Here is a 15,541-nt window from a genome sequence, read left to right as displayed (position 1 = left end):
ATGTGTTAGGTACAAAATAGCCCTGTCCATTTTTTCCTGAGCTGCCCAGGGCTTATTTTTTTCTCATTTTTATTATTTATATCCAATCTACGATTTTTGGCAGCATTGTTAATCACTTGACTCTGGGCACAAATCCACACACTCCAGTTTGAGTATCAAAGAGAAGTGGGGATTTGGAGTTAAGTGTTGTTTTCCTGTACATTTCGCCTGCAAAGTAGACCTTTTTAGTTAGAAGGGACCAAGCACAAAGTGTTACAATTGATCGTTCACTAAGTCCCGGCCCCCCTAGTCACCTTTGTTACATGTGTAAAGCTTTCCATTCTTGCAAATGCACATAATGCAGTCGACAGTGATAATGGTGGCAGATTTACACTCGAAACTCTCAGTAAAAAATTGGTCCTGATGCCTGACAGCGCTACACAAAAGCCGCTTTCTCATTTCTAGCCAGCGACCTTCAATGTTGTCAGCTAAAATGATGAAGGGTAGATTTAATCCGGTGTAGCTACCTACCTAATTAAGCAACATTAGCTCCATGGCTGTCTCTAGCAGACTTTTTTTGTTTCCAGCTGACTCGTTTTAAAAGAGTCTTGTAAAAAACGGGTCTTAAATCTGCACATGGTGGCTATATACCATAGACTGTATATAAAGATGGACGTCGTATCTCCACTTCCTCCCACTGTACAGAACTGAAGCCAAAATATCCCAGATACAGGAGCTGTCATCTTGAGATATTTACATCATTTGGAAGCAGAGTCTGCGCGGTAGTGATCGGGCGGTGGAGCCGCGGTATCGAGGTCACACGTCCGAACCAATTGCGAGCCGAACACAGCCGCAGCTTGTCAGCAAGAGAGACTCACGGCTGCCAATCATGACGTCTCTCCCCCTTTTTATAGCATCAAATAACTAATTAAATCCAAACGTATCAGAAAAATGAACACTTGAACATACATCAGCTGATAAGAACTAACTAAAATGACAGAAACCATCTTTGGGAAGAAATGATTTGATGTCTACTTTTTCTTTTTAGTTTGGCTTTATGACCTATACTGCAGCCAGCCACCAGGGGGCGATCAAGAAGTTTTGGCTTCACTTTTGGGGAGCTGTCATGTCGTCCATCTTTATATACAGTCAATGCTATATACATACAAAGATTGTGGCTAAAGCTGTATGTCCCAGGCAAAAGTCACCATCCTCACCAGCTAATGAGCCATGAAGACATGGAAATAAAGAAACAGCATTGTTCTTCTATTGTTAGTAGTAGTAGTTACTTTACTCTGACAACATTTTTTGGCCTCCCACATACTTGTTCTTTTTTAAACAGTATGTTTCTCTTTAAACGTTACAAGAGAAAAGTACCTTTAGGATGAGGACTTACCAATGTGTCTGGCAAATGTAACCCTAGATTCGGCGACATTGGCTCCCCAAATAGCAAGAAAGAGCTGCTAACGTTAGCCTAAACTCTAACAGCATCCAAGACACACAGTGAGGAAATACTACATCTGTAACAACTAATGTAGTTTGTTAATGAAGTGCTCCTTGGTCTTGGAAGTAATGCTTGGAAGCTAATTTAGCGGACGTGCTAACATTTGCAGCTTACATTTAAGAAGATAAACACACTGTTTAATCCATTCCTTACACTTTTACTCTGTGTTTTGGCTTTGGAAAGGCTAAAAAAAAAAACTCCAAACTCTTAATAACATTCTTTAACATTTTTAACAAATCAAAAAAGGTCATGATATTCATCAAGATGTTATACAGAGTTGATCCCAATGTGTCTCCACGTGGCTTTATTTTCTGCTTATCATTCTTTTCCCTTGCAATGTTACTTGCTTTAGCTAATGTTCGAAAGTATATGTGCTTTTATGCCAGACAAAAATATTTTTTTTGGGAAATGACACCCCCTTTTAATGTAAAAATGGTTTTGTCAGTGTAGCAACCAGTGAGAAAATCCTTCATATACTGGGTATTAGTGTCATCTTGCTTTGTGTCCCCCCTGGGTTGTTTTCTTAGTCTTCACTCCATCATATTCTGTAAACACAAGATATGAAGGACAAAAACAACCCCCTGAGTCCATCCACGTGCAGTGGTTTTTGTTTCATATTGTCTTTCTCTCCAGGGTGCCGCTCATGCCGCTCCATCAGGAGGCAACAAGCTGGTTCGTACCACCAGAGTGAGGAGACAGACCCCAGGGGGGGATCAGCCCCCCTTCACTTCCTCAGCCAACGAGACCCTGCGGGATCAACCAGTGGTCTTTAACCACGTCTACAACATCAACGTGCCCTTGGAGTCTCTGTGCTCTGTCGACCTGGACGCCTCCGCACCACCTGCCCCAGGTGACGGTGAGGTCCTCTGATTGATCGAGTGTTTGGGTTTAAACTCACTCCAGTCATTTTATCTGCTGTCCTGGAGGCACCTTTTGTTCACATAGAGACAAACAAACATGCTGTATTTAGACACTTTTAAGACTTATTCTTTTTAATTCAAAGGTTCTCGTGCTGAGTTGGGGTCCAGACCTTCTGTGGAGGGTCCAATGGATCCCAATGGACCAGCAGAATACAGTGAGCAGACACTGGATGCTGACAGCCAGGTAGGTGTTTTTAAGCAGTATGTTATTTTAGTAGTAAAGCATATAGAGCAGCATTTAGGATGACACAAGAGAGAGGTGTGAACAGACTTTTTGTGAGTGATTTGTGTCTCATGTGGCATAAATGATTCTGAAGGACAACATCTGTTTCATCACACATAGTCATTTGCATCCTGATGTTTATGGTGATTTGTTGTTTTGCTCAGAAATAATTAAAGTGATACATCACCTAAAACCAAAATAAAAGTGCCAATCACTCAAATTTAAAGGCTCTGGTCATCGTGTATTCAAGTCCATAACAATTGATTCTGATAGTGACCAGTTTTTAAGATGGAAAACAGTATTAAAACATTGATGGAATATTGTCAAACCACCACCGCAGCGTAATTAGATTAGATGTCAGATTTCTCCAAAATGTGTGTTGCATAACAAGGCGAACACTGTTTTGCATATGTAACAAAACATAAATCACAAACTATCTGCTATATGCTAATGTTCCAGCCATATTTTTATTCAGCCACAATTTGGCTAAGTGTACCACTTCCCTCTGAATTCTGACACATGACCCTGTTGAGCTGGTTTGTAGGTGCCTGCATTGGTTTGCACACATTAGAGCTGCCACCTTTTGCTCTTAATGACCCCCTTTACACCTGGCATTAAAATGCGTTTTGGGTGATCGTATTGTGGAATGTACAAGGGTAAATGCTCCCAAAACGCATCGAGGACAGATTGTGATCAAATCGGCCAAGCCAGGGATGTGGTCATTACACACAAGTGTAAATGCAATTGCGTTTTCAATCCACATACAACAACTACGTGGGCGGAAATACGTAATAGTCCGCTAGACCACTTTATAGGCTCTGGAGCTTTGATAGTAATTTACTGTGAATATTCAAAGCTTCGGCCGTGTGTGTGTGTGTGTTTGGAGGCACGGCTTAACTTGCAGCACGCTCTCCGCGCTCCTCCGGTCACTGGACCGTCAGAGAGATCATTACCATCGGATCTCAACGTGGACACTGGAGACACTGGAGACACATGTTAATACAAGGTGTAAATGAAATCAGGTTAAATCATATCTCAATAAAATCTGGTTACGGGACATTTTAATGCCAGGTGTAAAGGGGGTCAATGTTGGGGATAATTTAAGACGTTTTTATGGAAGTTTGGATACTTTTTATCACATCATGAAAACTGACGATGGCCTCAGTTCTCCCTGAGAGACAAAACTATAAACTTGTTTCTGCCACTTTCCAAACCTACGAGGCTCCAAGTGAGTGATTGATACTTAAAAAATAGATTTTGGGTGAAGTATCACTTTAAAATCTGCATTCTCCCATAACTGAGGAATAAATTGCCCTATAAGCTTGATTAATGCCCTTAGGTGCGAATATGCACTTCTTAACTGAAACTGTTCTTCTTCCCCAGGTGACATTCACTCACCGCATCAACATCCCAAAGGCTGCATGTGGCTGTACGACAACAACCACCATCCAGCAACTTGCCACCCGGGTGGAGATGCTGGAGAGAGAAGTTTCCCTGCTCAGAGCTCAGTGTGGGTCCGGATGCTGCGGGGAGAGCTCCGCCATGGGTGAGTACTGTTAAACAAGGGCAAAAAAGCATATGGATAAAGCTGGAGGATGTTGTGTTTTGTTTATATAAGCCTTTTTACCTGCAACATTTGCACAAAACAAACCCTCTGGTATCAAGATTAGGCTTTTTGAAAGCAAAGATACAAAAAGCTGCAAGAAATTCATTCAAAACAGGCTGTCTGAAAAAGAAAAAAACAGGTGCTTTAAGTAAAAGATGTAAAAAAACAAACTGTTTATACCATGGAAGAAGAGTAGACAGACGGCAGCAGAATATTGATGCTTGAGGGCGACTTTTTTTCCACGCACAGTCTCGGTCTAAAAGGTGTGGAGAAACCTTTGCGACTGGTAAAAATTTGGTCCGCTATTCAGGAGATGCTGCCATTATAATATGACTAGAATGGAAAGAGTTATAGGATATATCATGGTTAAAGGATCTGCTCTATTGACACCATCACTCCATTCAAATATTTTCTGAAAACGTTCCATCTCTTCAGTGGGAATATGATTATCTGCAGCAGCCACGATGTGAATCAGAATGAGGATGAAATGATCAGCTGGAGAGGATTGCGGCGAGATGGAAATGCACAAAATGAGACATGTTTTCACTGATGTCTTGACTGCTGTTTCTCCCATCACACTGGGATCTAAATTTTCTGGTATTCAGTCCTAATGTGAACATGAAGAGGATTGGATGTGTTGAAGTTTATATTTAAATAAGTACAAGTAATATTCCTCCAAAACTGAGCTATCCCTTTAGGTTTGATTGTATTTTCATCTTTGAATCAAGCATCATTTTGTCACATAATAATAATGTTTAAACTTTTATTTCTCAGGTCATTTGGACTTCATCCCAGGCTGCAGTGGCCACGGCAGCTTCAGCTTTGACATGTGCGGCTGCATCTGTGAGGAAGGTTGGGCCGGCAAAAACTGCTCCGAGCCTCGCTGCCCGGACGACTGCTCTGGCCAGGGCGTGTGCATGGAAGGGGAGTGCATCTGCGACCGTGACTTCGGAGGCGACAACTGCTCGGAGCCGCGGTGCCCTTCGGACTGCTCGGGTCGCGGGCTGTGTATCGACGGGGAGTGCGTGTGCGAAGAGTCCTTCACCGGCGATGACTGCATGGTCGGGAGGTGTCTCAACGACTGCTCGGACCAAGGGATGTGCGTCAACGGGACGTGCCAGTGCAGGCCCGGGTACGTGGGAGAGGACTGCTCGCTGGTCTACTGCGCCAACAACTGCAGCAAAAAGGGAGTCTGCAAAGAGGGATTCTGTGTGTGCCAGGATGGCTTTGCAGGAGATGACTGCAACTCCGGTAGGCTATTACTTTTTATCCTTTAGGTCCGTTTGATCCTCTCGACTGTTGTCAAGTACAAAAAGTAGTTAGTTAGACATTTGTGGTGCAATTCCCCAAAGCAGAAACTCCCTTAACACTTGCTGTCAATGTGACCAGGATCAAGTAACTCAGAGCAGAAATTCAGCCCAGACTGATTTCAACGACACTCTGTGACCTTCAGACAGTTCAGCCTGAATTCACTGGCTTCTTTTAAAATTAGAGCTGCAACATTAGATGGAGTGCCTGCAATGCCGAGAGCAATTTACTGTAATGTGGGCACATTTTCTGTTCATGACTTGCTGGCACTATCGCTAAAGGTTTATTTGGGTGGTGAAATTGAATGCATGCTTCAGATTACAGTCTGGTATCTTTAGAAAAGGCATCTTGATTTGTATTTATCTGGTTTACTTACATAAAAATTGAAGAAAAGGATTTGTGCCGCTTGATAAATAACACTAGCAAACGGAGAGGTATTTTCCCTTAAGCTGTTATTAAACTTAGAAAATCTAGTTTTGGATGCTCTTACACGGTTAGATGTCATCAGTATGTGACATTCAGTACAGCGATGTTTGGAGTGGATTTTTATGGAGATGGAATGTAAAAGTCCTTTATATTGTGTGAACAACATCTGTCAAACATATACACTTAGGGCTGCAATGAAATACATAATTAATAATTAAGTTATTTAGTCCACTGGTTCCTAACCTGGGGGTCCTGACCCCATTAGGGGTCGCCAAATCTTCACGGGGGGTCGCAAGGCCTTCTTGATTTTAAGGAGTGTAGGACAGCATAGAATAGTAAGCAGTTAAAACAACTAAAGAGCTAATAGAGTAATGGTCAAGTGTCAGGGAATAGAAAACGCTGAATTTGTATGAATGATTGATAAAAATATAAAATAAATACACAAAATAGAGAATTGTATTAAATTAAATCCGCTCAAAATTCATCCAAATTGCTTGTTTTACACAAACTCCCTGCAGTTATTGCGTTCACTATTTGGGTTAATTGTACAGTTCATCAGTTGTTCTGTACTGTTATTGTTATGCATTGAATATAATATGAAATATCCATAAAATATGTCTCTTAGTCCGGGGTCGTCAGTTTACTCTATGATAGAAAAGGGGTCCCTTAAAGAAAAAGGTTGATTTAGTCTATAAAATGTCCGAAATAAATGGCCACCGCAATTTCCCAGACCCCAAAGTGACGTCTTCAAATGATTTGACCAACAGTTTAAAAACTAAATGTATACATTTTTCAGTGATATAAAACAAAGAAAGTAGAAATGTGTGGCCTTTGTGCATGATATATAACTGAAACAATAATCCAGTTTGTTGTGGATTCATTTTCTGAAGATTGACTAATTGATTAAGCAGCTAATCAGCCACATCACTAAATACAATATATAACAGAAACTTGAAATACAGTACAGTAGGTGTTGGCATTCACGTGCCATGGAGTGCTGAGAGTTTGCAGACAGATAACAGCTACAGCAGGGGATTTAATTTATCGGCACACAATTAACAAGAATAAAGGAAGCAATTAATTCAGCCGCCTAGCGTTTAGATAGAAAGTAAACCTTGTTACCCATGGTGCTCCATGACATTTGGTTGCCTATCTGACCCCTACAGAGCAGGTAGATAGATTTATTGCTTAGATTTATAAATGCAAAGCTTTCTCTCTCTCTCCGCTGCAGCAGGTCTGAAAACTCTGCCCTATCATTTTTATCCTACGTGCAGCCCTGAAAAACAAACCCCTCTGTGCTTCAAATGTAGGTAGCGGGGCCACATGACTTGCCGGACAGCTGAAGGTGTAACAGCATTCATTTGTCAAAAGTCACATTCATCCGGGGAGAGGGCTGTCACATTAGCTGCAGCTGAGACAGTTTCTGAGCCGTGCTCGCCTTTTGTTCACGCCGAGCTCCTCACGCTTAAATATCAGACGCTGCTCTGCCATTTGATGCAGCTGTCAACAAAGTGAAGGATGAGGACCGACAGAAGAGCTGCCCTCCCATTTAATATCTGGACCAAGTGAGGGAGTCCGAATTGCTTATTTCTTTGCAATTAGAGGCTAAAATAGCCAACGCTGGTAGGGGATAGTTTGCTGAATACAAAACGAAGCAGTTCAATTACCAGAGACCTGTAGGGGCGACAGGCTTAAGTGTTTCATGTTATCAAAAGCTGAAGAAAGCGGGATGTATTTTTTCTTCAATTACGGTGGCTTATATTCTCCCACTATGAGAAATAATGGAGGCTGTTGAATTTAAATGGGATGTTTCAGGCGCGAGGGTAGGATGCTGTAAATCTTTACATGAAAACATATCCACCCACAAAGATGAGATCAACTTGTGCTGAAGAGTGGCATTTAATCTTGACGGCAGAGGAATTCCACAATCATTTCGTTGAGTCCTGATGCTACGATGGGAAAGCAGCGGTGACATTCTCACGTAGTTGACATCCTCTGAGTGCGGCAGTGATGACAACTGACATTTATTCCTTTCAGCGCTGCGATACAACTTTAAAGTTCTGCAGCGTACGGCATATCAAAACTACAAAGAAGTTTCATATCGACTCTTAATAGTCTATTTTATTATCATCAATCTATTTTGCTTGAACAGCATGTCTTTTTTTTTTTATAAAGCAGCTTTGTTTCTATCAGTTATCTTATTAGACAGATTATTAAGTGTGATATTAAAGGGCTTTGACAGACATGTGACAGTCCACCTCATAACATGCTCCTTTTAGACACAAACACCTGAACTCAAGCAGCAGGAGAAAGGACACAGTGTTTCTTTGTGTCTTTCGCTGTCTGTTTCTCCAGCTTGAGGACACATACTGTTATCGCGGTTTAGGCTGAAATTGTGTTGTAGATTGTGACAAAAGCTGTTCAATATCCAGGACCATTCTCCTGCACTGAATAGAGAGTGATTCTCTTTTTTCCCTGCATGACAAAGGATCTTTGACGGTATGTATTTTGGAGCTGCAAAAAAAAGAGACTTGAACTTTTAGTAAAAGTCTAGTGTGCTCCTCCTGTTTTTGCTTTAGCAGAGAGTACGTAGGATAAGAAACCAAATTTGCATTTCAGCATAGGAAACCCCAGAGGTTTAGCATAACTTCAGTTAATTTACATTTCACCAATAATAAAATGTAATAGCTATAACAGGTGGCGTGTCTTTTTGGATATACTTTATAGTAGCTGTGCACTAAGGGTACAACCATACCCAGCATGCACCCAGGAGTTGTTTATTCGAACCAGAGGAGTCTTTACATGAATAGTTAGGTAGGTAAAAATGGCATTCTGTAACATGAAGGGGTTTGTTTCAAGTGAAAATGTAACTATATGACACCCCAACAAGTTTTTAGTTCTTAACACATATGAACTTCCTTTTGCATGTACACTATACTGCATCCAACTCCATGTCTCATGTAAAACACACTTTCTGGTTGATTGTGGACAGTACTGAACCCTTTGTGTGGACATTAGACAAGAAGAATTAATTTTTTTAACATGGGTGGCAATGGGAGATCTCAACACCTATTTTAGTTTTTGTCAATACTTAACATCACTTTGATTTCTTACAGTTGAAAGAGTTTCTTGCCTGTACTAATAAGTATTATTACAATGAGTATTATAAATAACAATAATAAACTCTATCCTGTCATTCAAGACTACTTAATATGCCAGTTGTATATTCAGGCACACATAATAATTCCAATACTTATTTATAGACTTCTTATTGTATTTGGTGATTGTATTATTTCTTTATTATTTGTATTGCTTCTTATTCTATCATGTTGAATATTACTTTAAGTCACTTCAATTATCTGATGTTTCTTCTCATATCGTATTAAATGCATTGTTCTTGATTCCACTGCCTTCACATGACCAAGCTTGGGAAAAGGCAGGAAACTGAAAATAGATAGAATCTGTATTATTCAGATGTTTTCTATTACTCACAAATGCTAAAAAAAAAAACATACTTTACACTACAAGTTTCAGTTTAGTCACAGGCAAATTAATAAGAGAAATATCATGACATAAAGTAGCCTGAAGGTAAGGTAAGTCCTCTGATGATGCACTGACCTCTGCTGTCAGCTGGAGTTTTACCTTTAAGGTTTTAGTTCAGTACAAACTGTTCTGCTGTATCTGCCTATGATGGCATACTGATTAGACCTAATGAAACTTAAAGACTCCAGGCGTGATTCCTGAATAACCTTCAGCAAGTTGCCCTTTTGAAACACACCTTAGGAAAGAAACATGCCGGAGAAATGCTTTCACAATTTCCCATCAGCGTCCTCAGCATTTTGATTAGGTTGTAAGTGATATAACCAGTGCGTTTGTAACATCAAATGTACTGTATGTACATTAGCATGCCAAACAGTTGTAAGATAATGTTTCTGATATAATCTTTGTTTTTATATTCTACGTGGGGCAAATTCTTAAAACTGTTTGGCATCCTAAGACCTTGTAGGCAGCCTGTGAAAGAAAGAAAACAAGAGATCAAGTTAGGATCTGAAAACTGCTGCTGAAGTTGGACACTGGCCCAAACACAAAGGTCAGAAACTCTCTAGATACTGTGCAATTGAGAAATGTTGATAGGATGCCAGTTCTGGTCAACAATGTATTTGCATTTAAATGAACTGCTTGTTGATGACCTTTCACGTGGCAACAACAACGTGAGATGCTCAGTGCTTCTCTATCTTTGCTGTATGCTCAGTAAGAAGTTCCTCTGATGAACTTTTCAGAGGAACCTGGAAGAGGAAGTGCCCACTGTGGAGAGTTAGCCCTTTCACTTTCTATGGAAGTTAATGTCTTTCAAGCAGCTCATCTGTTCAGCCTCCTTACATGACCCCATTCAATCACTCTTCTTCTATCCCGTGTATTATTGTTCCCTCATTTCGATTTCATATACGTGACAGAGCTGCCTCTAATTGATGAAATAAATCTCGCTAATTGAATGCTGCAGGATTTGTTCCCAGTGCAGTTTCACTGTTTCGAAATGAGCAAACTAGTGTGCAGCACGTGCCCATCTGTCGAGTGTGTGAGGAAGTAGCTGAAATGGCTACTAGACTGTCTAAAAGTTCTCCCGGAGGAGGAGTCGGTGTTGTGCTGTAGAGTCCTGTATCACAGGATGTAGCGATGATGAAGGGGTGAGAGGTTGTTTATCACGCTATCACACTCACTTTGCTCCTCTCTCTGTCTCTCCTTTTCCGTTTCATCCATATTCTCTCTCATTTAATCGTCTTTTTATGTTAGTCGTCTACTCTCCTGAGGCTCAACTTGTCTTTTTCTCTCTCCTGTCCTCTATCTGTGAATCCGTCTCGCCGTTTCTCCACCTCAAACTGTTTGTACCTCCTGTCTTGTCTTCTCCTCCTTTATGCCCTTCACCTGTCTCCCCTCCTCCTCCTCGTTGTTTTTGGCAGTGGGAGCTGTAAACACTCTTGTTTATGCCTCCTCATTTACATTCAGCACCAGCGCTCAGGCTTATGGCTTGACGATCTCCACTTCAGGCCGAGTGAATGACAGTGCTTCTCTCTCTCTCATGTAAACACTCAGCCTCTTGTTGCCACAAGCACTGGCTTCTCTTTACTGTCTGGAACGCACATATGCAAAGCAGTCTAGCCTGTTGTCTTGTTTTACAGATAACGGATGCGGAGACTGGTTTTAGCGAGCGAGATAATGACAAAAGTAGCGATGTTGTGTGCATTGGCAATAGTTGTAAGTAGTTTGGTTATGGTACCATTTGCTTTACCTTCATTGACCCAATAGGGCACACTCATAACTGAAATTTGCCTCTTAATGTCCGGGTACATCCATCAGTGTCCCCGTTCATTTTCCATCCACACTGATAATGCAGATAAAGGTGGACTCTCCACAATTACTCTTTGTCAAGGCCCTACTGATCTTGATGGGAGGAATGGAAAGCATGGTTTCACCCAGTGGCTGACTACCAGGTGCCGAAGTAGGAGAGGGCTGCCTGCCTGCAGAAACAAAAATAATAGAATAATTCAAATAAGTTTTGAAAGTGTATCTCGGAGACAAGTTTCGTAGGTTTGGGGGAACTCATGCCCATCAGACGACAGCTAGTGTTGCTGACTTGTGCTTGCTGAGGTTCAACACCAACATGGGTATTTGTTCATTTAGCATTTGCCAGCTAACACATAGATACAGTATACAAGTCATATCAATTAGATTTCTGAAAGATCCTATATGTTAGATCTACTTCCTGGTGAAGATGTACAAGTACATTTTTGCAGTTTTCCCACTAGGGTACGCAATGGCTAACTGCAATCTTGTGACAATATACTAGCAAGTGCCATTTTTTTTTTTGTCTCAACAGTGGCACCGGCCATGAACGTGAAGATTCGAGGCGTGACTGATCGCACTGTCGACGTGGAGTGGGAGGGGTCAGTTGTGCTGACGGATTTCTTGGTGACCTACACACCAAGCAGCCTTGGAGGTAAGTACAGAGCTATGCTGGCCTTTTCGAAGCAAGGGAGTTTGTAATTTAAGTTTCAGTTGATTCCAAATGTCTTGAAAGCATACACAGCTTGTATCTTTTTACCTGTCTGTCTGTCAGGTGTGCAACTGGAGATAAGGATTCCAGGCAATACCACCACCTGCTCTATCTCAGGCCTGGAGGCAGGCATGGAGTACAACATCAACGTGTTCGCTGTCATTAACAACACTATCAGCGTCCCTGCCAGCATCACCGTCTCGACCTGTAAGTGCAGCCCCGTGGGTTGTTTTGACAAAATGTTCTCATGGGCGCCCTGAAGGCTATTCCACTGAGGCCATGTTTGGTTCATGACCATCAGTATATAGATGCAATACCTCAGTTCAGTTTCCTGTTTCCCTGTCTCATTCAGTGCTGTGCATTCTCACATGGACACGGCCGTTCATGCGGATGCACACACACCCCGTCTCTCACCTTTTCTTTTTTTTTGTTAAATCCTTCCCAAGATGTTTCTCAGTGTCAATAGAGTAAGAATACCACCTGCTCCTCTGTGCTAACTGGTTATGATGCCTACCTGTAACACCTGCTTGGTGTCACTCACACTAAATCACACACACACACACACATATGAACACCTTCTGAATGTGTACCTCCTGGTCGGTGTTAATGCCAGGTCATCGGATGGCACAGAGAAACATACTATTCCATGCTTATCAGAGGCATGCGAACTCGCTGAACCCCTGAATAAGTAATGGCCTGTTTTCAATAGCAAACAGAATACTGTATCAACTCTACTACATCAGCTGGCCACATACAGTGCCTTGCCATTAGTTCAGTCTTGACTGGTAATATTATCCATTTCACAGATAAGTGGCTTTAATTTCAGTGATAGCAGAGTTTGGAGTTATAAAGTCAATTTAGTGCAATTAAGTTGGATGCCGCCATTTTTCACATATGATATGATTTGTTGGGTTGTCTTTGCTAAACTTAATTATGAAATGTGGTATTTGATTATCTGGAAAGATTTATGAGGACACGAGTGGCTGTGAAAAAAGTAATTGTAACATGTTGCTAAATCAATGTATGAGTCATTTGTTTTAAACCGAGGGACTAATGTTGCAGGGGGTTTTATATATAACTATCATCAGTACTATCTAACATGTATGAGCAGAAAAACAGCAGAACTGGCCCTCTGGATGACTTTTGCAAGTCAAAAAATTGCAGAGAAGTAATTACTTACCAGCTATTCCTCTTTCTCCACTAGAGTTCATGCTGTCCTAATAAGAGTAGCAGGCGCTAGGCTGGATACGTGATTATAGATCCCACATGCTTACGTACAGGCTACGTGACACAACACCGTCAAAAAAGGGCCAGTTCCTATTTCACAGAGGTACCTGGGAAGCCAGTGTGCTTGGTGTGTTCACTGTTCAGTGCTCAAGGATTATAATGTTCTGCACCACTATCAGACTCATCATGGCGGAAAATAAAAGAACTTGCAAGGACAACTGAGAACGGAGAAGATACTGTAAATGAATTGTTCTTGTTCTATTGAATCTGTTTTTAGTCGTAGCCGAGAGATCAGCGAGACGTCTCAGGCTGTTCATCGTGTGTTTTGTAAACGGATTGTTCATTAAATGGTTAAAAAATTGGAGGTGTTGTTAATTATAGATTATGCAATGGTTTTACTGGTCCGGCTCAGTTGAGATCAAATTGGGCAAGAACTAAAATGAGTTTGACACTGAAAATGCACCAGCTAATTAACAAGCCAAACATTTAGTGCAGCATCAAGGAGATCGAAACAAAGAAAATGAATGAAGACAGAGGGAACAGAACAGAAAAATAAATGTAAAAGAGAAATGTTCAGCAGTAGTGATTTATGGGCTGTGTGGGTCACTGAAGAACAATAATACGTCTCTGCTACCTTTCCAGATCTCTCCAATCCGGATGGTTTAGTCTTCAAATACATCACAGAGACGTCAGTGGAGGTCCAGTGGTTACCTTTCTACTATTCCTTCGATGGATGGGAGATCAGCTTCATCCCAAAGGTAGAGGAAAGTTCAGGGGCGAATTCACAAAAGACACATGGCGGTCCTGATAGCACCGGCTGCAATCCAGTCTTTGTGAATTCACTCATGTTCGCTGTCAGTCCCAATGCAAGACGACAGCACTGTAGCATGCTGAAAGACAAGTGCACTGTCCTTGTGTGTGAGACGAACAGAAGGAAAAAAGACAGACTTTTTAGGCTTTCAATGAGTCATCAGCACACAGACACACACACACACACACTAGTTTTTTTTATTTTGCTTGTTGACCGAACACATTATTCTTGATTGAAAATAATTATTTTCAAATCTCATTAATTCCAATCTCTAAACGACTTTCACTTTCTGTGTGGAAACAGGAAGAAAAATAACTGGATGGATTTAGGTTTACTTGAAGCCCATACCAAATTAGACAAGCGGATTGTCTAAAGCTTATTGGCTATTAGGTGGATGAGCCATTAAACCCTTTTCCAGAATAACCCGTTCGTAAAACCATAGCAGGGCCAGGTTCAAAGCCAGAGAGCAAAAAAACCTTTCTCTCTCTAATTCCCGCTGTAAACTCAGGTACACTCTAATCTCATGCCCTCTCACAATAATTGGTTTTCTCCTTTAAGGTGTTCTCAGGGGGAGATATCCTTTGGTCCGGCCTCAAATCTGATGTTAAGATGCTTTCTTGTGTTTATGTCAAGCCCTTTTAAGGATAGAAAATGTCTGAATGGAAAAAGCAGCGGGCTTCCTAATTTCATTTCATTGCTTTTAGCCTTTCTTCTCTCTTTCTACCCAATCCTCCATGTCTCTCTTCTTCTAGTGCTTTCCATCCCTCCACCCTTTCATCTTAATCTCTTGTTTCTGCTCTCCATCCTCCACCTCTTGGTCGAAATCTCCAACCCTTTTCCACTCTGCCCCCAGAGGTACCCTCCATCCCTTTCTTTCTCCTTCACCTCTCTCCTCCTCTCCATCCCTTTCTGTAAATGTTCCTCCCTGTATCTTTCCTCGCTTTCCCTCCCTCGCTCCCGCCACGGGGGAAATCATATTATGAGTTTGCAGTTTCGCCCCCCCCACCCCCCTGTGGATTTAATCCAGCAATGGGGATTGTGAATTTTGACAATCTTGTAATGGAAGTAGGCATGAAAGCATTGGCCTCTGCGAATAAACACAGAACTCAGTATTTTGTAAAAAAGGAAACAGAGAGAGAGAGAAGCAGGGTGAGATTCGTGACCTGCCGTTAACACAGTTAGAAACAGCTACAGTATATATATCTGACGCTCCAATAAAACATCATACTGCCAGCACATACCTACCACACCATCTAATAGGGTATATGTTAGGATTTTCTTAATAAATTGATAAAGCTGTAAAGCAATCAGTCAATCAATACTGCTGCCAGCAGACATGTACTGTACTGTATTAGTCACATATGGCCATAAGAAATATTTTCAGTATTGGTTTTATGTAATTTATGTGACTTTTTCAAGGACACAAGCGCTATTTCAGTTTCCGAGAAGCTCTCTCTTAAATTTATTGGAGAAGTCGCTGTATCT

The 15,541-nt window shown here is 41.3% G+C and overlaps 1 protein-coding gene across 2 annotated transcripts in view; it reads left to right on the top strand.

Moving 5' to 3' along the window:
- The window catches only part of tnr (tenascin R (restrictin, janusin)), a 200,177-nt gene that overhangs the window by 122,465 nt on the left and 62,171 nt on the right, over window positions 1-15,541 (top strand). For both annotated transcript variants that reach the window (XM_074651252.1, XM_074651250.1), the window contains exons 7-13: window positions 2,117-2,339; window positions 2,487-2,587; window positions 4,010-4,172; window positions 5,007-5,483; window positions 11,842-11,961; window positions 12,082-12,225; window positions 13,888-14,003. In XM_074651252.1, coding sequence (XP_074507353.1) covers window positions 2,117-2,339; window positions 2,487-2,587; window positions 4,010-4,172; window positions 5,007-5,483; window positions 11,842-11,961; window positions 12,082-12,225; window positions 13,888-14,003 — 1,344 coding nt within the window. The remainder of the gene's footprint in view (window positions 1-2,116; window positions 2,340-2,486; window positions 2,588-4,009; window positions 4,173-5,006; window positions 5,484-11,841; window positions 11,962-12,081; window positions 12,226-13,887; window positions 14,004-15,541) is intronic.

Source organism: Sebastes fasciatus, chromosome 11, assembly GCF_043250625.1.
Source record: "Sebastes fasciatus isolate fSebFas1 chromosome 11, fSebFas1.pri, whole genome shotgun sequence".
Lineage (NCBI taxonomy): Eukaryota > Metazoa > Chordata > Actinopteri > Perciformes > Sebastidae > Sebastes > Sebastes fasciatus.
Note: the sequence above shows the minus strand (reverse complement) of the source record. Positions and strands in the feature narration are given on the sequence as shown.